At 44.7% G+C, this 24,746-nt stretch overlaps 1 protein-coding gene across 3 annotated transcripts in view; it reads left to right on the forward strand.

Annotated features, from left to right (window-relative positions):
• Positions 1-24,746, forward strand: part of STMND1 (stathmin domain containing 1) — a 143,865-nt gene that overhangs the window by 22,131 nt on the left and 96,988 nt on the right. Inside the window, exon 1 of one of the 3 annotated variants that reach the window (XM_029590706.1) lies at positions 7,254-7,295. The exons of the other annotated variants lie outside the window; for them this stretch is intronic. Coding sequence (XP_029446566.1) covers positions 7,269-7,295 — 27 coding nt within the window. The 5' untranslated portion in view covers positions 7,254-7,268. Of the gene's footprint in view, positions 1-7,253; positions 7,296-24,746 lie in introns of those variants that run through there. 3 annotated transcript variants of the gene reach the window in all.

Consider the following 24,746-nt stretch of genomic DNA (forward strand, 5'->3'; position numbering starts at 1 on the left):
AACAGTTTTGCAATTTGGGAGGGTGTCTATGAAAAACCATGAAAGTACACAAGATGGCCATCACTCCTGCCTTGGGATGGCCTGGATGGAGAAAATATAGCAAAAGAAGTAGAAGAAGACAGTTGTGTGCATGGACACCCTAGAGTAAGTGGTCTGTGTTGGTGTGAAAAAAGGGATACCCATCAATAAAAGTGGCCCTGGGGACAACTGTGTGTCCCTGCACTGTAGGAGGTTCCCAAAGAAGAGTTACATATTGAATAGATGCTCAGGGAGCTTCGGGGAAGGCAGCCAAGAGGATTTCCTCTGCCTTGTGCTCCAAGGATCTGCTGGAGAGGGGGAATTCTCTCTCTAGTAAGAATGGAAGACCACTCAGGAAAATTTCCTAGTCTATGGGGAAAGGATTGGATTGGGGTTAGGGTTGCTAACTGTGCTTTTTTTTTTTGTCTGGACTGTACAGATTTTTAGGATACAGTACAGAAAAAAGAGGGAGGGCTAAAATGTTCATAACTGTCCTATTTCAGCCCTCCAGCTGCAATTTAGAATCCAATCCTGACCTCACTAGGATAGGTCCCTCCCCACTCCTCTACCATATAAAAGTTTTGCACAATTTACCAACCATGGACTCGGCTGATCCTTGTTAAGACCTAAAGAAGATAACATGGCATGTTAGTTATCCATCTTATTTTACCTTTTTAAAATTTTTTTTTTTTTATCATTTTATTGATTTTTGTTTTTGGGATCAAGCTGGGCTCCTCTAAGGCTTTGAACCCTGGGCAAGTGCCCCATGTGCCCTATAGATAAAATGGTCCTGGATCCTTTGGTAGCTACTCAATATGCAATCTGTGTCGGATACATTTACTTTGAGTCACATGGAGTTCAGTCCATGATTTAATCAGAGGCCTAAACAATTTACAACACAATAGTTTGGACCCTAGATTGGTAAAAGTAAACCTTATGTGAAATTTATTTATTTATTTATTTATTTGGGGTTTTTATATACCGACATTCATCTGGGATATCACATCGGTTTACAGTAAACTTAAAACTGCACATGAAATGTGCTTGACAGATAACAAGAGAACAAATACATATAAAACAAGTTATCATGGTACATGCCTAAGGGTCTGAATGATAGATGTGGGAGACAGGGAGGTAGAACGTAATGTTAACTTAAATACAGGGTATTAGGGTTGTTTACAAGGAGAATACAGTTTGAGAACTAGTGGTCATGATATGAGTCTTCAAAGGGGTAGACTCAGGGATAACATCAGAAAATATTTAATCACAGAAAGGGTGGTGGAATCATTGAGCTACCTCCCAGGGGAGGAGTTAGAGGAAAAAAAAACAGTTCAAGAAGGCACAGGACAAGTAGAGTTTATTTTTGCATATTTTAAATGAACCAAGTTTCTTAACCTCACATCCTCTTCTCTGGCCTGAGTCAGCCATTGGGTTTTTGCTGTTTGTTGACACGTGTCCATGCACAAATGTTCTGATGATGAACAGCACCACTGCACCATACCTGTGCAGTTTCCTAACGATGGGAGCAGCTAAGTAGGGAAGATTTAACCCCCACCCCCGACAGATTGCCCTCTTAGAAATAAAATAACTTATTTTCTTAGTTTTTGGATACTTGCCAGGTTCTTATGGCCTGGATTGGCCACTGTTGGAAACAGGATGCTGGGCTTGATGGACCCTTGGTCTGACCCAGTATGGCATTTTCTTATGTTCTTATGTTCTTATCATTAATCGCAAAGAAGTGAAGGAAAAGTCAAAGATCAACCTCGGTCTGTGGCACTTTAGAGTAGATGGGTCCTTATCTGCTATTATATGTTTCTGTGTCTTTCTGATAGTGAAGAGAGGCAAAAACTCGTATCAGCGAAGATGTAACATAGCATATTTGGCAGTTATGAGTTGGCAACCTTAACTGGGGTATCTACAAACAGGTGAGAGATTTGAATAAAGAAGACATTCTCCTACCTCTTCATCAGGGTCTGAGGAAGAAAGAGGCCTGGTAAAAGTCTGAGGAGAGCAGCCTTCTATTTGGTTTGAATCAAGCTGCATGAGAAGATTGTGAGGGATGACATTTTTTATTTTTTTTTGGATTTGTGAATTCTGTGAGTTTTCTGAACCGTTGGCTGTATTTTTCCTGGTATTTTTCTGAATGATTTTTTTTTTTTTTGGACTTTAAGTAAACTCATTTTTATTAGGAACACAAAACCTGGCATAGACTTGTTTTGTTTATGGTGATTCCCCTGGGCCTCATAGGTGAATCCTGCTCCCCACAGCATGAATCTGTGCTTTATTCCAGGTGCTGCACCACGGGGGTTGAGTGCTCAGCCATCTCTCTGAAGATGATTCCCTTGCCAAAGGTGGGGAGGGGTGTACATTCATATGTAGCAAAGTTAGTGGGTCTCCTTTTTTTTTCATTGGTTTCTTTATAGTCACAGAGCTCCATCTGCTGACACACAAACAGATTAATAATATCATCCAGTTCAAAAAAAATATCCAAGTACATTTCCTGCTGTGAGTACATTTTGTGCCAATATTACTGTTTTTCCACACTGAATCAAAAGTTACCATACTGCACATTTCAATTATTTGCTGTTATGTCAAGACACATTTGCTAGAAATGCAATATGTTTGGCTTCGGCAACACAAAAATAGATGGCAGATAATGACCACAAGATCAGTCAAGTCTGAGACCCTCACGATCTCCTTTTATTCTCATTTCCCCCACAGTTCAGATTCTCTGTGTATAGCCCCTCTTCTGGTATTATCTTTGGTGGCAGAGTTACACTTTGCCCAGGGCTAAATCCCTATATATTTTAACAGCCCCGGGGCATGGATCCTCCAAGACGTGAGTGGGATATACCTCCAGAACCCAAAGCACGGGGGGGGGGGGGGGGGGTAGCTCTTCACTGTGTATGGGGGCCCCCAAATTTGCCCCTCACTAGCAGTATTTGCCTCCGGCTGGAATGGCAATTGCGGCCTCAACAGGTCAACCTGTCTGCAATGTTTGCCAGGTCTCAACAGACCCTGCCCTGTGTAATGTGATGTCGGTGTGCTGTAAGGGTATTAATCTAGTGTGCTGCTCCCCCACTGGGAGGGGTTGTGTGTATAAAATCCCTGCATCTACATGATGCAAGAGGATTGGGAGGGGTCGGAATCAGCCTTAGCTCAGGGCTGAAGGTGTTGCAGGTGTCTCTCCTTGCAGCGGATGCTTAGTGGGGGCCTATCCCTCCACAGAGAAAAGAGGAGAAAGGAGTCCAGAAGAAAGGAATTCTGAAATTCCAGAGAGAGTTTGGAAGAGTTGTTTCTGAGAGAAAGTTATCAGATTCTGAGGAGGATTCAACAGAGAAGGGAATTCTGCAGTTATAGACGAGTGTTATCACGGAGCACTAAGAGAAAATTCACTGGGAAAAATCCCTAGTGTTGTTTGACCAAGCAAGTCAGCCGGCAGCTCGCCTAAGAGACGATGAAAAGGAATTAAAGAGGATCTACAGAACCAAAAAGGAACTGGGAGGGCCCAGGAAGGAAGAGGCTACTTGTTTGGGAAATTGTGTGAGAAGGTGAAAGTGACTGAACTATATATGGAGTTTTGGATTTTTGTTTGCTGTAACGCACTATGGTGTACTGTATTGGACATTGTTGTCCTGCCACCAGTTTCAGTAAGGACTTTATTTTGAACAACAGAACTGGACTGCAGGCTGATTAAGGGTAAACCCCTAGCAGGAGCAGAGCAGGACATGGAGCAGAGCAGAGCAGGGTCTTCACCTAACTGGCCACCTCCCCCTTGGGTTGAGCTCGCAGGTTCTGGTGGCCAGAAGAACTTCGCTAACAGAACACTCAAGGCAGAGGTGAAGGCCAGCTATGGTCAGAGCTGAGAAGTCCATCCAAGGCAGACCAGGGGACAAGAACTGGGACAAGGCAAAACAGGGCCAGGATACAAGACTGGGATGGACAGGCCAGTATAGGATAACACACAGTGAAGGGAGATCACAGAGGGCTTAAGTAAGCAAGGAACAAGGTAAGACACACAGGCAAGAACAAGGTAAAACAAGGGCAAAACTGGAGCAGAGGTGCAATGCGGGGTGCAAACAGACAAAACAGATCATTGGGAGCCCTAGACAAGGAATACACAGACATGGAGGGCCACCTGGAGGCCCAGACAGGATACGAATAAGGCATAGTTCAAGCTAGGCCACCAGGAGACCTAGACAGCACACAGGAGGGCCACTGGAAGGCCCGCAAGGAACAGGAGAGCCACTGGGAGGCACAAAGGAACAGAAGAACTATTAGGAGGTCCTCAGAGAACAGAAGGACCACTGAGAGACCCACAGGTTCAGGAGAGACAAGCAAACAGGCAAGAAACACAGGAACAAACAAACTAGAAGCTAGACAAGGCAAGGCAAAAAGACTTCTAATAGGCCTCATAGGAAACAACATAAAGTGCAGGGTTGACCAAAGCAAGGAGCCAAGGCGACTTGATGATAAGGCCTGGAACTTAGAGTGAGGGAAAGTTTTATAGGGCTGGCATTGCTGCATTTTGCAGCCTTCAAGGCGGCAGCTAGAGTGGGTCTGAGTGTGGCCCAGTGAGGGCCCCTGGTGGGGGAGGGGGGGTGTTTCTAGCAGCTAAATTCATTGTAAGAGTAGGTACGGGAAGGTGAGCAGTGGGAGGCAGCCAATTCTTTGTGATTCTCTGGAAAGCTGGAAATTCTGCAGCAATTACCACATAATGGAAAACTGGAGTCCTACTTACAACAGTAGTACTAATTAACTGGCAACCCTCAAAATGAGTAGCAGTAGCAAAATAAAACATTTACAAAAAAACTCTTTAAGGATTAGAAAATTTGTAAAACTGTATCTTGGTTTTTGGTTTTTTTTGTTTTTTACCAGTAATACCAGTAGTACCATGACAGAAGGAGAATCCCCATATAGAATCACAATCGTAAAAAACCAACAGTATCACATAAGAATAATCATTCCCGCAAAAATATCCAGTAACACTCTGAACTTATTGGATCTGTTCCTGTTTGCTCTCTCTCTCCCTCTCTCCCTCTCTGACTCTCTAATCTTCCTATTGGTCCCTTGACCAATAGCAGCCTGAGACTGTCTCACTTCCTGTGGGGTTTTTCAATTGGAAAAAAGATCTTGGCAAACTAACAGCTCTTCCTAATCCTTCTCTTCAAGTTTCTAGAATTGCTTTTTTCCGGCTCATCCAATAATATCCTTGTTTCAGGGTCTCTCCCTTTATTGAAGAAGGAGCCACATTTGGGCACTGCTGATATGCTTGCAAGCTCGCTGCAATCCCAGGCATTCTTCCAGATTGGAGGAAATCTATTGTTCCTAGGTCCAAAGATATCTATAGCTCAGTCACTCAAAATTAAAGAGTCCTCACACTACTGTGCTATTCCTATTTGTTTTAAAGTTTACTGGGGCAAACAATTAGTAAGGCAACCCCTGGGTGGGATGGATCCATTAACTGGTGCCCAGGAGCACATAGAACTAGAGATGGACCCTTTTTGTACAACTACTCCAATGCCTCTACAGAACTCCTTTTCTCCCACCGAATCGCTTTACTTCTCTGAGGTCCAGGCTCCTAAGTGTAGGGGCAAACAATGGCCTGGATTTATCAAAATGCAAAAAATATTGCATGTGATAGGAAAAGGGGCATATTTTATGGTAATAGGCAATTTATCACAAAGTGCACTAATACTTATGTGAAATGTTAAACTTTTCTGCAGTAAAATGAGAGAGAGAGACTAGCCATAATGTCCTCACACTAGATAGGTATTTATATCTCTATGGGAAGCCCACCTAGTAACTCGAGGTGAGGTTTAGGTAGTAGTGTAGGGGTTAGGGGCCACTTTGACATTCAAAGTAAGAAGTATGAACAGCACAGTGCTCTCTTGTGAAGATCTGAGGACCTTCAGAGTGAGGAAACTCAGCCAAAGATGAGATTTGTGCAATGTTCTCTCAACCGGGGTAACATCAACTAGGATGAGAGAACATTGCATAAATCTCATCTTTGGCTGAGTTTCCTCACTCAGAAGGTCATTAAATCTTCACAAAAGAGCACTGTGCTGTTCATACGTCTCACTTTGAATATCAAAGTAGCCCCTAACCCCTACACTAATATCTAAACCTCACTTTGAGTTATTAGGTGGGCTTCCCATAGAGATATAAATACCTATCTAGTGTGAGAGTATTATGGCTAGGTGCTCGCTCTCTCTCTCTCTCTCACACACACACAACAGGTGCGGCTAACTGTGAGCCCACACCTCCTCTTTTTCAGATTTGCATTGCACCATGCATTAAAAGGTGCTTAACGCAATATTTCTTATACCCTGCTTCTTTACATTTCAAGCCTTTTTTCCCATCCTCAGTAAATAATATTAAGCTTAACACATAGGCGGTTTCCATGGCGATTTCCATCTTCTTTACTGAGAATTGATTAGATGATGAAATACTATTTACAGTTTCAATTCTCTTCTTAATTCAAATAAATAAATCATAAGACAGCAGAAAGATTTAATAAACCGGTGACTCCACTTCTGTAGCAAGGCTCTACTTTGGAAGCTCTTTATTTACACTGAATTCCATTACTTCAATTCCTTTTTGAACTCCCAGTTTAACACTTAGCTCTTCCCACTGGAAGTGATTGAGAATAGATACCCTGTCCCAAAATATAATCAGAACAAAGTCCCAGATTTGATATTCTTTAGAATCCTCTTTTAATTCTTTAACTCCTCATGCAACACCTGGTGGCTACCTTACTCCCCATTATACTTCTCCTTAATTCTTTTACTTCTTAGGCAGAGCTGGGTGGGCACCTCTCACTCCCTTTATGTATCACATAGCATAGCAACAACAAAGTTCTTGTGACCTTTACTTTGTATCTTCTGGCAGTGCACTTTACTGGGACTGACATAGCAAGCTGACAATCAGAATCTTCGGTCTTGCTCTTCCTGCTGAGGTTATTCTGCTTCAGTCCCACCCACCCCTTGTAAATGGACGGGAAGGCAAAAACCTCATATCTGATTCCTCCCACCTTCCCCAAGGCTTGTAAGTCCACCGGAGGTGATATTTTCCTGCCAACACTGATAACAAGATGCTGTTTGTTTGCTTTTTTTATTCCCTGCCGCCTGTCACTTAGAGAATCTTGTCATTCAGCTCCAGGACTCTTCAAACCAGAATCACCATAGTCTCAACCCTCACAGGCAGACACATACCCAGTGAGAGGAAGGACAGAAAGCCACATCCCAGCAATGCTTTCTTGCAGCCTTAGGACTCAGGTCAGTAAAAAAACAAATGTCTTTACCCTCTAATTGTATTTTTAACCCCTGGTTACACTTACATAGGGACTGTCCTTAGTTCTGTCCCATAAATTTGGAAAAATTAAAGCAGGAGACAGAGAGCAATCTGCTTCTTTGAAAAGTTAACTAAAAATCCTTAAGGATGAGATGATTAAGAACTAGGTGTCACCATCTGCAATTCCCCCATGGGGGAGCAAAACCTAAAATTCGCTCACTTATTTCCTCATTGAACATCCCCAGTTAATTGGTACACTCTTTTAGTAAGGAGAAACCAAAGGTCTCTTACAGTAGATACAAAAAAAAAAAATCAACTTTCAGAAGATAATGCAAAAATCAGGTTTTATAGTGACTCAAAACTTTTTAAAATTTTCAGTACTTAGCACTCCTAAGGTCTTGATGGCTTCCATTGCCTTCAAAGACTTCTTTAAGAGAAACTTAAGGATTATCTGCTGCTTCTACAGATGCTCCTTTGACTGCCTGCACTCTGCAGTTCTGTAAGCTGGTGCCCCTTTCTTTTGGTCTCGGATAGATACCATCGTCTGGATGCAGATCCACATCTTTCCACAAATCACAACACCAACTCCTGTGCCGCTGGGCAAGAGGACCCTTGTCCTGTTCTCTGTCTAGAGAAGGAAGGCAATCTCTGCTTCCTTTCCAACTCCTTAGGAAAGAGTCTGCTGTACGTGGCCTCTCCTTCCATCACTCCTTCACTTGACTGCTCTCTAATGATGCTGTATAAGCACTAGAATAGTCTTTTCAGGGATATACCTTTCCTTAGGACTGGACCAAGTAAATAACTCCACTTCATAGTGGGCTTTACCTCTGTTCTTTTATCGTTATCTAAGTTGCAATTTTATTCCTGACGGTCTGTTTTCAGTACTGTTCAACCTTTTTCTAGTCCTTTCCTACCCACTTTGCCCTCCCAGCACACAGACAGCTGGTCAAACACCCCACTCCTCTTTCCTGGCTGAAAGTCATTTTAAAATGGTAGTGAGGGGTCAGGCTCAGCATGCTCAGAAAGCTTGGGAGTCCAACGGGCTGCAAACATATAATTTCCACAAGTGTTTCAGCACAGAACCGAAGGTGATCTGACACATGCGTGTGATTTGAAACATTTCATTTTCTGGATAGGCTAAATCTGATTATCTAAAAAACTCCTTTGACCATATTTGTTCTCTGGTCAAAGGAGTTTTTGAGATAATCAGATTTATATATATAATCATATATGAGGATACATCAAACACATCCTACTCAATTTTTAACCTTTTTATTTCTTCATATTTTTCCCACACAAATTTTTATCAAAAACATCCGTCTAACAGAATAACTTCTTGCTAAAACATACAAATCCACTCTAAAATCATTACAAGCATTATTGTTTCTCAAAAGAGCCCACCACTCTGGAAACTGTCCTTTTTATCTTTCACGCCCAATCAAGCTTAATCAAGTTGTATCATCCTTGTTTTCTTTTTCTTTATGATTGTACCATATTCACAGATGTACCATATTCACAGATGTGTTCACAGATGCGTTTCCAAAGGTTCAGATACCCCAGAAGTATTCACAGATGTATTCACAAACGTATTTCCATAGGGTTCACACACCCCGGTTCACACATAAATATATATATTTAATTATACCCATCTGTAAAGTAAAAACTGCTTTTCTGTGCACCCTCCGACTTAATATCATGGCGATATTAAGTCGGAGGTCTCGAAGAGTAAAAAAAGTTAAAAAAAAAAAATTTCAATTCGGCCCAAGGCTGTCGGGCTGAAAACTGGCCACTCAATTTTGCCGGTGTCCGGTTTCCGAGCCCGTGGCTGTCAGTGGGCTCGAGAACCGACACCAGCAAAATTGAGCGTCGGCTGTCAAACCCGCTGACAGCTGCTGCTCCGGGCTAAATGGAGGCACTATGGACGCGCTAGTGTCCCCAGCGCCTCCTTTTGCCCGATTCTACCGCGACACCTCATTTGAATACTGTATCGCGCGCACCGGCGAGTGGCCGGTGTGCGCGCCAGGAGAGCGGGCATTCGTCCGCTCTCTTGTGTTTTTACTGAATCGGCCTGACAATTTGGAAATAGTGCAACATTTGCCTTGGATATAAATTTGGTGCTAAGCAAATATTTGCCCCAAAAAAGATTTATTGTAAGAAGCACAAATAATGCTGCAGCAGACTTTTGCACAATACTTCAACTGAACGCTTAAGAATCCTGGCCTATATATATATATATATTTTTTTTTTTTTTTTATTTTTTATTTTTTATTTTTTTTATGCTGGAAGACCCCTGGTGGAATATAGGCTATATTTATTTAAAAACAATTTATATTCTGCCTATAATGGAATCCCATGCTAGGTGGAATATAACAATGTAAAAATACAATAAAATCATATTAATAATAAAAACAGGTTACCCTAAACAATTTGTACTGCTAATAAAAATAAATTAAATTAACACTGCAGAATACTTTTCAAAATTTACAAAATAGAAATGCTTTCAATTACTTGTGAAATTTTAAAACATCATCAATATTTCTCAATGCTTCTGGGAGAACATTCTACAACAATGGTCTGATAACATAGAAAGTTCATTTCTGAGTTTCCATTAATTGGGCCTGCTTAACAGAAGGTACCTGCAACAATAATTTTCCCTGAGACCGCAGATTCCTGATGGGTGTATATCTTTTGAGGAGGGTTGCTAAATAAGATGAACCTTCAACCTTTAGAGCTTTGAAGACGAGCATCAATATTTTAAACTCGAAAAGCTTGGTAACAGATAGCCAATGAAGATTAATTAACAGTGGAGAAACATGATCCCAGTTATGACCACCTGAAATCAGCCAAGCAGCTGAACTCTGCAATACCTGAAATGAACAAATGGTAGAAGGAGGAAGACCAATGAATAGTGAATTATAGTAATCAATCACTGTAAGCACAAAAGATTGCACAATTCTCCAAAAATCATCTTTTTCCAAGACATATCTCAAAAGTCTAAGGAGACGAAATTTATAAAAACCCACCCAGGGCGAAGGGTCAATTGAGAATCGAATAAAAAAAACCAAATTCCGAACTACAGGTTTAAAAATATTTCCTTTCCCAAAATGTTGAGAGAACTTACATTATGTTCTTGGAGATAATCTGGGGCCCTAAAAAAACAAATAAATTCAGTTTTTTCGATATTTAGCATAAGATGATTTTCGCACATCCAATTTGGAAACTCTCAACAATTGAAATCAAAATCACTTGTAATGTGTTGCACTTCCCAGCCGCGTCCGCTCCGTGGCCGGGCCTGCTCACCTGGCCCGACCATCCACCAGCTCCGCCCTGAATCCCTGCGCTGCTCGGCCGCAGCTTCCACGGGCATCCCTGGCTTCTTCACGGCCTTCCTTCCTTCCGGGGCTCGGCGTCCTCCTCGGCATCGGCCCCACCCCCTAGTGTGCGCACATGGACCTCTTCCCAAGTTAAAGGGCCAAGCACGGGAAAACCTCAGGCGGCACCCGAGTCAGACATCACTTGAGCAGGGTATTTAAACTACAGCTCAACCCCTAGCTCATTGCCTTGGCATCGAGTCTTCACTCGGTGTCTTGAGTCATTCTACTCCTGCCTGTTCAGTGGCTCATTGGGACCTTCGCCCGCATCCTGGGACCACATCCTGGGTCCAGCGTCCGTTTCCGCAGTGGCCGGGGCCCAGGTCCAACAAGCACCTTGTTTGGGTTGTACACTCCGGTGTGTCTAGTTTGCCTTCCAGCATTTCCTGTTCCAATGTCTACTGTTCCAGTGTCTTCTGTGTCTCCTGTTCCAGCATCTCCTGTTCCAGTGTCTCCTATGTCTACTGTTCCAGCGTCTCCTGTTTCTTCGTCTCTCCATCCCTGGTAGTACCCTCCGGACTGATCTCACGGTATTGACCATTGCTTGCTCCTGACTATTCTTGATTGATGCCTGGACCTGACCTCTGCCTGTTCTCTGACTACTCTTGACCGCTGCCTGGAAACGACCTCTGCCTGGACACTGACTACTTCCGGATTGACTACAGGTACTGACCCCTGCTTCGGCTGACCATTCTGAACTATTACTCTGGCCTTGATCCTCGCTTTCCATTCGGACTCTCTGTTCTGGCCTCCTGTGATCACTAGACATTCTGGTTTGGACCTCGACTGCGCACCCTTGTTCGTGGGGGCACTCCTCTGCACTTCCTCTCCAGGAGATCCTGCGAGGCCCACATAAGACCAGGCGGCCCGGGTAACCAAGGGCTCAACCTGAGGGAACCCCCGGTTGCTATTGGTGAAGCTCCAGCTAGCCTCTGTCTCTTCCTGTGCTCCACCTCCTAGTGACAGGCATTCTCTGGGTCCGACCGGAGGGCCATACCAATCCTGCATTAGGCCAAGGGTCTACCTCCAGCGCAATATAATGAAGCCACTACAGGGAAATGTAGTTGTATATCGTTGGCATACATTCTAAACCTAATTGAATGTTGGTCTAACACTTACATAATGAAAGCATGTACACATTGTAATGGTGCTGACAGCACTGACTCCTGCAGAACCCCGGTTGGCACAGTGAACCATGTGGAAGTAGAGTCACCAATTGTTTTCTTTTATAAAGATAAGATTCAAACCATTTATATACTGTCCCTCCACTCCGAGGCCTCTTAAACGATTTAATAAAATATGATGAGAGACAGTATCAAAAGCTGAAGATATATAACTTTATTTTTTAAAACCAATATTTTAGAAGAATCAAAATTGTTAAATTAAACAAACAGCATGATATAATACAGTATACAACTTCCTTCTAGAGGATATGAAATAAATTCTGGACTTTGGCCTTCATTATTCATTCTTGCTGCCAGCTCTGGGTGAATTACTACAGCTACAATCCATAACTCACACTAGACCTCTTGCCATCTACTAATAACATGTAACACCAGGGAGTCTTTAATTTTTTTTCTCATTTAAAATGTTGTTTTTTTCCTTTTTCATTGCCTGATATATAGCCAGATTATTATTTTCTGGGGGAGAGGAGGGTGAGATTGCTTTGCTTTACCTTGAATAAGCTTTCATTGTCATGTCTGAAATTTTCAACCTTGTAAATTTCCCAGCTTTTCATTCTATTTCTCCTGCTGAGAAGTGTTTATCACCTCTTTTCTTTTTGTCCCCACAGCATGCAACTATTCTAAAATAAAACTACAAAGAACTTCTGACATTCCTTCAGTTTTCAGATTGCTTTTTGTGTCCTAGCTTGAGGTTCATGCCTTAGTGACAAGATTGTTTCATCTCCTCTCAGATCTAGAAAAGCATCTTAAGTAATTAATAATCCCCCCCTCAATTTATAATAAAATGGCCCGCACACAGGCATGCCACTCTTCCTCTCACCTTATGCCTGGGTGTCACTGGAAGGGACTACTAAGGCAAGCATATGCTAACTTAAAGCCAGTGGTTAAGGCCTAAAAGTGTGGGGCACTGCCTCTGTACTACATCACCACCACTCTCATCCTCGGCAGGTGACAATGCTTACACTGGCTATTACTGCTCTCAGTAATAGCTAGTGTAATATATACGATGCTCTCACTTGATATGTATCCCAGGAAGCTGTATTTGGCCAATTTACGGATACTTCCTTTGTTAAGAATCTGTCTCACTGGGATTGGGCTTACAATACTCTGTGTTTTTTTCATGCCTTTTTAAATTCAATTATTGTTTTTGTCTTCTTCCAGGAGGGCATTCCATGCATTTACCAGCTTTTCCGTAATGAAATATTTCCTAACATTTTTGCTGAGTTTTCTCCCTTGGTGTTTCATATCGTGACCCCTAGTTTTACAGATTCCTTTCAATTGCAAAAGTTTGATTTTTGTACATCATTAATTCCTTTCAGGTATTTAAGGTCTGTATAATATCTCCACTGTCTCTTCTCTTTTCCAGAGTATAAGGTCCTTCAGTCTCATCTCATATGGCTTTCCATACAGACCCCACACCATTTTGGTCGCTTTTCTCTGGACCACTTCCATTCTGTCTTTATCCTTTGTGAGATGAGGTTCTCCAGAACTCTCCAGAGTATTCCAAGTGGCATTATCACCTCCTTTTTCCAGCTTGTTATACCTCTTTCGATGCAGCCCGGCATACCTCTGGCCTTAGCCACTGCCTTGTAACATCACTTCACCACCTTCAGATCATTAGACACGGTCAGTCTAAGGTCTCTCTTTAGTTTGTCCACATCAGTCTCTTGCCCCCCTCCCCCCCCCCCCCCCAACACATACAACTCATTTGGATTGCTGTATCCCAAATGCACTCTGCAATTCTTGGCAATGAATTCCAACAGCAAAATCTTTGACCACTTCTTGAGTTTCCTAGGTCGCTTCTCATTCTTTCTATTCCTTTAGGTATTGATGCAAATCTTAAAGTCATCCACAAAAAGACAGGTTTTATCTTCTAATCCCTCCATAATATCACTAACAAAGATATTGAACAGAACTGGTCCCAGAACCAATCCTTGAAGCACTGCACATTTCTGTCTTCAGAATACATTCCATTTACCACTACGCGCTAAAGTTTGTCAGTCAGCCAATTTGTGCTCTATTCAACCACCTTGGGGCCCACTCCTAGGCTTCTCATTTTATTTATGATTCTCCTATGCGGGACTATATTAAAAGGCTTGCTGACATTCAAGTAAACCACATATATTGCTCTTTCTTGATCCAATTTTCTTGTCACTTGATCATCATAAAAATCAATCAAATTTGTTTGACAGAACCTTGCTCTGGCTTCAGATCCTGTAACCTATTGGATTACAGAGAGGTTATTATCCCTTCCTTAAGCAGTCTCTGTTGCATCGGAGGTGGACCCTTGGGCCGAGGTGGGGTTGACACAACCCGTAGGTAGAGACCTACGGGTCCCCACCTTCGGCAGGTGGAGTGGGCTGAAGGTAGAGGCCGCTGGAGCTTCACCCATACCAGCCCTCATTCCCCGCGGGTTGAGCCTTTGGGTGCTGGGGCTGGCAGGACTTAGGTGGGCCTCGAGGTTGGTTTGTGAAGAAAGGTGGTTCAGCCCAGAGACAGCAGTCGATAGGTGGCGTAGCCCTACCCTGGACTGGGTTCGGTACAGGAACTCAAGCGCCAATGGAACAGAAAGTAACTGGAGGCACTCAAGCAAAGAAAGGCCAGAGACTTGTAAGTCCACGTCCAGGGAATAGGCTAGAGTAGGTGTCACTGACAGGCTGAGATCAGGGCCGGCGGCAAGCGGAGGACGTGGCAAGCAATGAGGAATTCTGGACACGGAGAAGTCTGTAGTGTAGTCAATCAAGGCAATGGTCAGGGCACAGAGAAGGCAGGCGTAGTCAATCAAGGCAATGGTCAGAGCATGGAGAAGACAGGCAGAGTCAATCAAGGCAATGGTCAGGGCACGGAGAAGGCAGGTGTAGTCAGGCTGTTACTGTCCTGCTTGTGGACCTCATCTCACGAGCAGGCCTCTCACTTACCCCGGCCTGACACCACCACTGTTGCCTCTCCCCGCGGCCCGGTCACCATTGCCGCCCTCCTGTGCGGCAGGGGAGGCCACTACCGCTCCGATGCCATCCTTGGTGTGGCCCAGAGGCCATCACCACCACAGCCTCCCTGCCCAGACTTTGTCTCTCCCACACACCCCAGTCACCTCCCTGCCCAGTCTCTCTCTCACACACACACCCCAGTCACCTCCCTGCCTAGTCTCTGTCTCTCACACACATCCCAGTCACCTCCCTGCCCAGACTGTCTCTCACACACACCCCAGTCACCTCCCTGCCCAGACTCTGTCTCTCACACACTCCCCAGTCACCTCCCTGCCCAGACTCTGTCTCTCACACACACACACCCCAGTCACCTCCCTGCCCAGACTCTGTCTCTCACACACACACACCCCAGTCACCTCCCTGCCCAGTCTCTCACACACACCCCAGTCACCTCCCTGCCCAGACTCTGTCTCTCACACACACACACCCCAGTCACCTCCCTGCCCAGTCTCTCACACACACCCCAGTCACTTCCCTGCCCAGTCTCTGTCTCTCACACACACACAAACACCCCTGTCACCTCCCTGCCCAGACTCTGTCTCTCACACACACCCCAGTCACCTCCCTGCCCAGACTCTGTCTCTCACACACACCCCAGTCACTTCCCTGCCCAGACTCTGTCTCTCACACACACACCCCAGTCACTTCCCTGCCTAGTCTCTGTCTCACACACACACACCCCAGTCACCTCCCTGCCCAGTCTCTGTCTCTCACACACACACCCCAGTCACCTCCCTGCCCAGTCTCTGTCTCTCACACACACACCCCAGTCACCTCCCTACCCTGCATTTCCAGCCCATGGCTTGAATACTGCTACTCCTCCCAGCCTGATGCCCCCCCCCTTCTTCCTGCCCCACCAGCCAGTCAGAGGCTTCCTCCTTCCACTGGCAGGAAGAAGGCTTCCAATTGTCCTGTGGGGGCAGGAAGAAGGGAGGAGGTTTCCCATTGGCCCACGGGGGCAGGAAGAAGGGAGGAGGTTTCCCATTGGCCCACGGGGGCAGGAAGAAGATAGGAGGTTTCCCATTGGCCCACGGGGACAGGAAGAAGATAATTCCCCGTGGGAATTATCTTCAATAATTCCCCGACCCCCCCCCCCCCCACTCATCCCTGCCTCCTCATACATCCCTGTTCCCACTCCTCCCACCCTCCCCTCTTCCCTCTACCTCTCACTCACCTTTCACACCCTGCCACCCTGTTAATAGTTAAAATTTCCCTTTTCCTATGCTCTCCTTTAGAGTTATTTATTTAACCATCTCTCCTCTCGAGTTATTTATTTAACCATTCTTCTCAAGCTGATTTAGTTATCTGTCTCGTTACTATACTTTAAATTATTGTAAAGCTTGTTGCTATGTTACGTTACATTGGGAACCGAGGTGATGTTTCTAACGTGCCCCGGTATATAAAAAATCTTTAAATAAATAAATAAATAAATAAATAAATAAATGAGGTTTCCCATTGGCCCGCGGGGGCAGGAAGAAGGTAAAGGGAAGTATTACTGGGGCTGTGGGACACCGGGAGCCGCAACACACCAGCTGATTTTATTAATTTTTTTTCTCCCTTGGGTGCCTGCTGATGCTGCCTGCTTTTTATTGGCTGTAGTGTCTTGCAAAGAAATTTGGGTGGGCCTGAATGGAAAGTGGGTGGGCCACTGCCCACCCAGGCCCACCCATAGCTACGCCACTGCTTCCCACATTTTACTCAGTACACATGCATAATGTAATTTTCCAAGATATGATGCCATCTAGTGGTGATTCATGATACTTCCCTTTCCACCACATATATAGGCAGGAACTGATAATTTCTGCTCTCCTATAGCATAACCACATTCCCTATCATGTCCATTAGTTGCACCCAAGTACAGGTTAAGTAGTCTTCCCACCCAGAATTCTTTCCAAGAGTTGCCGTAATTTATTTAATTAATTAATTTAATTTAAGGGTTTTTTAATACCGGTATTCGTGGGTACATCATATCGGTTTACAGAGAACTTAACGAATTACAAAAAACAAGGGAGGGGAGAACATTGTTAGTCCTGTACTTTAATATCCATTGTAAATTAAGATACTTTTTTCTTGTTATTTTAGGATACATTATTTTGTGTACCCTGGCTTCCCTGTTCTCCCCTCCCTTGTTTTTTGTAATTCGTTAAGTTCTCTGTAAACCGATATGATGTACCCACGAATACCGGTATTAAAAAACCCTTAAATTAAATTAATTAATTAAATAAATTACGGCAACTCTTGGAAAGAATTCTGGGTGGGAAGACTACTTAACCTGTACTTGGGTGCAACTAATGGACATGATAGGGAATGTGGTTATGCTATAGGAGAGCAGAAATTATCAGTTCCTGCCTATATATGTGGTGGAAAGGGAAGTATCATGAATCACCACTAGATGGCATCATATCTTGGAAAATTACATTATGCATGTGTACTGAGTAAAATGTGGGAAGCAGTATATATATATTATCCCAGGGTAGCCTGGGATAATATATATACGAGGTGTATAGTACAATATAGTACAACATAATACAAGATAATACATATACGAGGAGCATGGCAAATAATAGCAGACAGAGATATGTACTGATATAAACGAGGTATAAAGTACAGGGCTAATAAAGATTGATATGAGATAAACGGGGAATACTGTATAATGCGAGGAAAACTGAAAAAGAAAAACAGGGCAAAAAAGGGGGGGGTAGTATATAAAGTACAGGGAGGGTCCGGCGGGGGGGGGGGGGTGAATGATGAAAAGGGTTTCTTCTTGGGAGACCCATTACACATAATTCCCCTCCTTCTGCCTCTTGCTCTCCTCCAGCTCTCTATCTTCCACTAGGACTATTCCTTACACTAGGCAGACTTACTGGTGGATTTTAAAAGCGTAATGCGCCAAAGCTGGGAGATACTTGTAGGACTTGGCCCGGCTTGCACTGAGCGGATTAAAAAACCACGCGAGTACACGCATATCTCCTGGTATGCACACAAATTAAAAAGTCCAAAAAAGGGGTGGGGTCTGGATTGGGCATGGGTAGAGCATGGGTGGGCCGAGTCTGTTACATGAAGAGTACGCATAAGTATTTATGTGCACAAGCATGCGCCAAGGTCTACGCATCATAGTGGATAATACTTTAAAATTGTCAGCTCAGTGTGCTGCAGCAGTCAAAAAAGCAAATAGAATGTTAAGAATTATTAGGAAGGGAATGGTTAATAGAACGGAAAATGTCATAACGCCTCTATATCGCTCCATGGTGAGACCGCACCTTGAATACTGTGTACAATTCTGGCCGCCGCAACTCAAAAAAGATATAGTTGCGATGGAGAAGGTACAGAGAAGGGCAACCAAAATGATAAAAGGGATGGAACAGCTCCCCTATGAGGAAAGGCTGAAGAGGTTAGAGCTGTTCAGCTTGGAGAAGAGACATCTAAGGGGGGATACGATAGAGGTCTTTAAGATCATGAGAGGTCTTGAACGAGTAGATGTGACTAGGTTATTTACACTTTCGAATAATTGAAGGACTAGGGAGCATTCCATGAAGTTAGCAAGTAGCACATTTAAGACTAATTGGAGAAAATTATTTTTCACTCAATGCACAATAAAGCTCTGGAATTTGTTGCCAGAGAATGTGGTTAGTGTAGTTAGTGTAGCTGGGTTTAAAAAAGGTTTGGATAAGGTCTTGGAGGAGAAGTTCATTAATGGCTATTAATCAAGTTTACTTAGGGAATAGCCACTGCTATTAATTGCATCAGTAGCATGGGATCTTCTTAGTGTTTGGGTGATTGCCAGGTTCTTGTGGCCTGGTTTGGCCTCTGTTGGAAACAGGATGCTGGGCTTGATGGACCCTTGGTCTGAGCCAGCATGGCAATCTCTTATGTTCTTATGCTCTTAAGGTCCCCTACCACGGATCTTTACTTCTGCAATGGACGGTGTGTAAATAATAAAATAACAAAAACTTGACTAGTCAGCAGGGTTTTAAGGGTTGGGAATAATAGGGTAAAAGGGAGGCAAGTTAGGGAATTTAGGAAGTCTTCTTTACTGGGGCAAATTGGGAATGAATTGGGGAAACAGGCAATTGCGTCGGTGTTCGTATCTACTAAAATACCCTGCACTTACTTGCTTGATGCGGCATTTGTGCACATATGCGTGTATGAATATAAAATCGTGCATACATGAAATTGCGTATAGCCGATTTTATAAAGTGCACATATACACACATATATGTGCAAATGTTATAAAATCGCTACATCCATGTGCATGAGCCGCAAATGCGCACACATGTGCGCATTGCAGGTCTTAAAATTAATCTCTTAGATGATTGCCTAGAGCTCAGTAATTTTGGGGCAGCACCAGGGCCTTGCCTGTGCACAAGCATACAAGGCTCTGCTTCTTCCTTCCCAGTCAGTGTGCAGGGATCATGAGGGGAAGTTTGAGACTGGAACAGATAGAGCAGTGCAAAGAAGAGCCATTCTACTCCCTAATCCAGCCCTTCCCCTCCTGTTGTTTCTTACTCTCTTGCGAGGAACAGGAGAGAAAGGGGATGAGGCTGGAGTGGACAGAGCAAAGCAAAGAAGTGCTGCTCTGCTCCTTAATCCAGCTCCTCCCCTCCTATCCTGCAGGGGACATGGCAAAGCTGGAGTTCAGTTTTTGTCCTTATATTTTTATTCATAATTTCTGAGAACATTTTTGTATTTTGTGAGAGGTTTTCTGTGTTCTGCATGTGAGATCAACATGATATCAACATGTGAGGTATTCTGCTACTGTGTAGTTTCTGTGAACTTTTCTTTGTCATGCTTTCTCAATAGGAGATGCATTGCTAATAATAAATTTAGATTTTAAGCAAACCATTCCCAATAATGCTTGTAGCATTTTTAGAATTTAGTTACAATAAGTTCCTTCCCCAAAGAGCTTACAACCAGGGACAGTAACTTTCAAACAGGTGCGTGGACACACATATACATGTGTACATGCCACATGGCCAGGTCACAGCAATTTTATTTCCTGCACGCACATACGCTAGCTTGTTATAAAATAGCCCTGGCACACGTTTGTGTACTCCTAAGCTTGTGCACACACACAGCAGCATAATTTGGCTTTGGGATGTGCAAATGAGGAAATTTATAACAGGCACATGTCCAGCCCATGACCAGTTTCACCAGTTTGCCCAGTCTAGAGCTAGATTCTCTAAATCCCTTTGATTCTTTAGCCTGTACCACCCCCAGTTAACCCAAACCCCTCAAACATTTCATAGATGCTTGGAAATATTTTTAAGACTTACACCTCATCCATAGCGGAAGTAACTTAACACCTGATGCGCCTAGGAACGTAGCTACATCTCTTGCTACATCTCTTGCCCATGCCCCGCCCACATTCCACCCCTTTTTTCCCCGATGCGAGATATTCGTCCATCAGTACTTGTGTGCACATGTGGGTGGCTTATAAAATCGGGTGGACACGCGCATGTACTAGATGCATGCACATCTCCTGATTTTGAAACATGCCTGGCTTTTTTAGTGTAAAAACTTTTATTGTTTACAAAGAAACTAGTACAACATTCACGGTGGTGAAAGGGACTGTGCAATCTCCACCGGGTAACTAACATATCATATGTTATGGTCGCCGGTCGCAGCGGTCGGCGACCGGGGCCAGCCACTCACCCGCGGCGTCGGGACACTCCCAGGGCGCCCGCGGGAACGGACAGCCAGCTCTGACCCTCGCTTTGCGGCCTTGGCTGCAGCTGAGGCCTGGCCGCGTCTCCTGCTGCCTTCCTCCTGCATGCTGACTCCTCCCCTGCTGAGCCTACCTAAGAATCGCACGCGTGGCTAAGCATTGTTCTTAAAGGGATCACGACAGGATATTGCTGCAGCTCCTTTCGGGGAACTTCTCCAGCCGGTTTACTATTTAAAGGCAAGGTCTGCTTCTCAGACCTTGCCTTGGTATCTTGGCTCCTGGTTGGTGTTGTTCCTGAGCTCTGAGTTCCTGTTCCTTGCTTCTGGTCTATGCTGTTGGTTCTCTTTGGTCTTGTCCTTCTGTTCCCAGTTCCTGCTTCTCCTCTCATTGGATGGATTCTTATGGCTTGATCTCTGGACCAGCTTCTGACCCTTCTCCTGGCTTGGACCCCTGGACCGGCTTCTGACCTTTCTTTGGATTCGACTCCTGGACTGAATTACAACCTGCTGGAGACGCCAGCAGTCTGGATCCCATGACCTGCAGGAGGTGCCTGCATCCAGACCTATCTTCAGTCTTCTGGAATTCACCTAAGTCCAAGCGGCTTGGGTCCCTACGGGCTCCTCCTGGGTGGACCGCAGGCTTCCAGTAGCAAAGTAACTAATCAACGGCTGCTCTACCTGGCCTTGCCTTCCAATGTTAGGGACCTAAGAGAGTTTATTCTCTCTTAGGAAGCGCCAACTCTACCTTGGACTAAGGGTCCACCTCCAGATCCATAACAGAATACCAAGGCCATGGACCCGGCAGAGGCTTCAGCTCTGCAGGCCATTCCTGGACTGGCCCAGTAGATTATGGAGCAACAATGAATGTTAGAATTCATGATGTCTTCCATGGAACGACTCAACGTCCGTCTGGATTCAGTAGTCGCGGCTCATGCAGTTCTTCCACCCTTACCATCACCGTCCGTGATGCAGGGAAATACTCGTCCAGCAATTCCATTACCAACTCCTCCACGCTATTCTGGCGAGCCCCGTCTGTGCCAGGGATTCCTCGATCAATGCAGCATGCACTTCCGTCTACAGGCTTCCCTCTTTCCGGATGATCTTACAAAGACTACATACATCTTATCCCTGTTAGAGGGTAAGGCCCTGGCTTGGGCTTCTCGCTATTGGAGACAGTCAGATCCAGTTCTGCAAAACCTTCCTAACATCTTGGAACTGTTTTGAACAGTATTTGATGATCCAGGAAAACAAGTAGTTGCGGGTTCCAGTCTTCTGCAGCTTCGCCAAGGAGGACGCGTGCTTGAGGATTACACTATTGAATTCAGAATCCTAGCATCAGAACTCCATTGGGAGGAGAGCTTTCTCTGAACCATATTTTTGGAAAGATTGTCAGCCAGAATTAAGGATGAAATGGCAACCTGGGAGCTGCCATGCTCGTTGGACTCCCTTATTGAGCTCGTAACCAGGATAGACCGTCGCCTACAGGAAAGGGCTCGTGAAAGCCTGGGCACGAGGATGCACATGGCGAGCTCTACCTCTTCACGTCCTTTTCTCCCGTCTCTCGAACACCATCCACCACAGAGGGGACTGTCGAAGAACCGATGCAGTTAGGACGAGGCCTGCAAAGGCGCCATAAGGCAGGTCTCTGCCTATATTATGGAGGATCGGGTCATCTCATTGCTCATTGTCCAACGCATCCGGGAAACTCCCAAGCCTAGGCTCCACTGGGGGAGTAATCCTAGGCATCACTTCTCTGGCTCCCCCACTTACTCTACAGGTCTCCCTGCTTCTTGGAGGTCACCAATTCTTCACACTGGCTTTAGTAGATTCTGGGGCCAGAGGGAGCTTCATCCTGCAAGACGTAGTGGAACAACTACACATCCCTATTTGTCCGTGCCCAAGACCGTTGATTCTATCCATGGAGACCCCCTGCTGGGGAGCATAACTCATCAGATGGTTCCTCTGGTTTGCCATATTGCTCCAAACTACACTGAATGAATCACCTTCTATGTCATCCAGAGAACTATTCATCCAGTTGTTCTTGGTATTCCTTGGTTGCAACGTCACAATCCACAGTTCAACTGGACATCTTTAAAACATATTCACTGGGTCCAGCATGCCAGGAGACCTGCCTTAAGAGAACAACTCCCTCCTGTAGCTACATCTGCACCTCTCTTGAGGGCTTGCCGTCCCAGTACAGTCAGTTTGCTGACGTCTTTTCCAAAAAGGCCGCCGATACCTTGCCCCCGCACTGAGAATTTGATTGCACCATTAATCTGGTTCCTGGAGCTACCCCACCTCATGGTAGGGTCTACCCATTATCCGCCTTGGAGACCCATGCTATGACCAAATATATTCAGGACAATCTTCAGAAGGTGTTCATTCGACGATCCACATCTCCAGCCGGAGCTGGCTTCTTCTTTGTTGGGACTCTGCGTCCATGTATCGATTTCCGTGGGCTGAATGCTATCACCATCACGGACTGATACCCATTGCCCCTAATTGCTGAGCTCTTTGATCGCCTACAGGGAGCCTGGGTGTTCTCTAAATTGGATCTTCGAGGAGCATATAATCTAATCAGGATTCGTGAAGGTGATGAGTGGAAAATGGCTTTCAACACCAGAGATGGCCAATACGAATATCTGATTATGCCCTTCGGCTTGACTAATGCTCCTGCAGTATTTCAGCACCTCATTAATGAGATATTTCGAGACCTGCTTTATGTCTGTGTAGTGGTCTATTTGGACGATATTTTATCTTTTCTTCTGATCTACAGACACACCGGAACATGTTATTCAGGTTTTGCAATGCCTAAGAGAGAACCGACTCTATGCAAAGATTGAAAAATGCATTTTTGAACAAGAATCACTACCCTTTCTAGGGTATATTATCTCCAAACAGGGTTTCCAGATGGACCGCTCCAAGTTTAAATGTATCCAAGAATGGCCCCAGCCTAATGGATTACATGCGCTCCAGCGCTTCCTTGGATTCGCTAACTACTATTGTAGTTTTATTCAGAACTTTTCTAAACTAGCTGCACCTCTCACTGCTCTTACTCGTAAGGGGGCAAACATCAAGGCCTGGCCTATAGAGGCTGAAGAAGCTTTCCAGGCGCTCAAGAACTCCTTCCTACAAAAACCTTGCCTCCGGCATCCAGATCCCAGACGTCCATTTATGGTGGAAGTGGATGCATCAGCTGAAGGAGTAGGAGCTGTCTTAAGCCAGACCGACTCATCGGGAACTTCTCATCCTTGCTTCTGTTTCTCTAAGAAATTTCCTCCAGCGGAACGCAACTACTCCATAGGTGACAAAGAGCTTCTCGCCATTAAGCTTGCGTTTGAGGAGTGGTGGCAGTGGTTGGAGGGAGCACAACACCGCATAACAGTCTACACTGACCATAAGAATTTGGTGTACCATCAGGCAAGCTCAACGTCTGAACCCACGCCAAACTTGTTGGGCGCTCTTTTTCACACGTTTTAATTTTGAACTTCGATATCGACCAGCTAACAAGAACATTAAGACAGATGCCTTATCCCGATCCTTCTCTGCTGAAGATACAGAGGAGCCTATACAACATACCATAGACCTGGCTCATATTATCCTCTCTGCGACATTCACTGTCCCACCTGGTAAAACGGTGTTGCCTAAAATACTTCGTAACAAAATATCGGTCTGGGGTCATGATTCCCAGTTAGCCGGGCATCCTGAACGAGCTTGAACTCAAACACTTCTTCAGCAATATTATTGATGGCCTGAGATGCGTAAGGATATACGAGCATATGTTGATTCATGTCCAACCTGCGCTCAACACAAGGTTCCTACAGGGAAAACATGGGGACTTTTACAACTGTTGCCAACTCCCACGAAGCCTTGGACACATATCTCCACAGACTTCATTGTGGACCTTCCACCATCAGAGGGCAACAGTGATATGGGTAGTAGTGGATCGTTTTTCAAAAATGGCCCATTTTATCCCGCTACCCTCCCTCCCGTCCGCTCCCCGTCTGGCTCAATTATTCATGCTACATATCTTCTGCCTCCACGGACTACCACAGCACATCACATCTGATCATGGTCCTCAGTTCACGGCTCGATACTGGCTCAACCTCTGTAAAATGTTTCGCTGACCTGACTTCTCCCATACACACACAACAACTAGCTAACTCCTCTACAAATCGTTGCAACGAATTAGCTCAATTTTTTAAAAACAAGGTATCATCCATCACGGC

Source organism: Rhinatrema bivittatum, chromosome 2, assembly GCF_901001135.1.
Source record: "Rhinatrema bivittatum chromosome 2, aRhiBiv1.1, whole genome shotgun sequence".
Taxonomy (NCBI): domain Eukaryota; kingdom Metazoa; phylum Chordata; class Amphibia; order Gymnophiona; family Rhinatrematidae; genus Rhinatrema; species Rhinatrema bivittatum.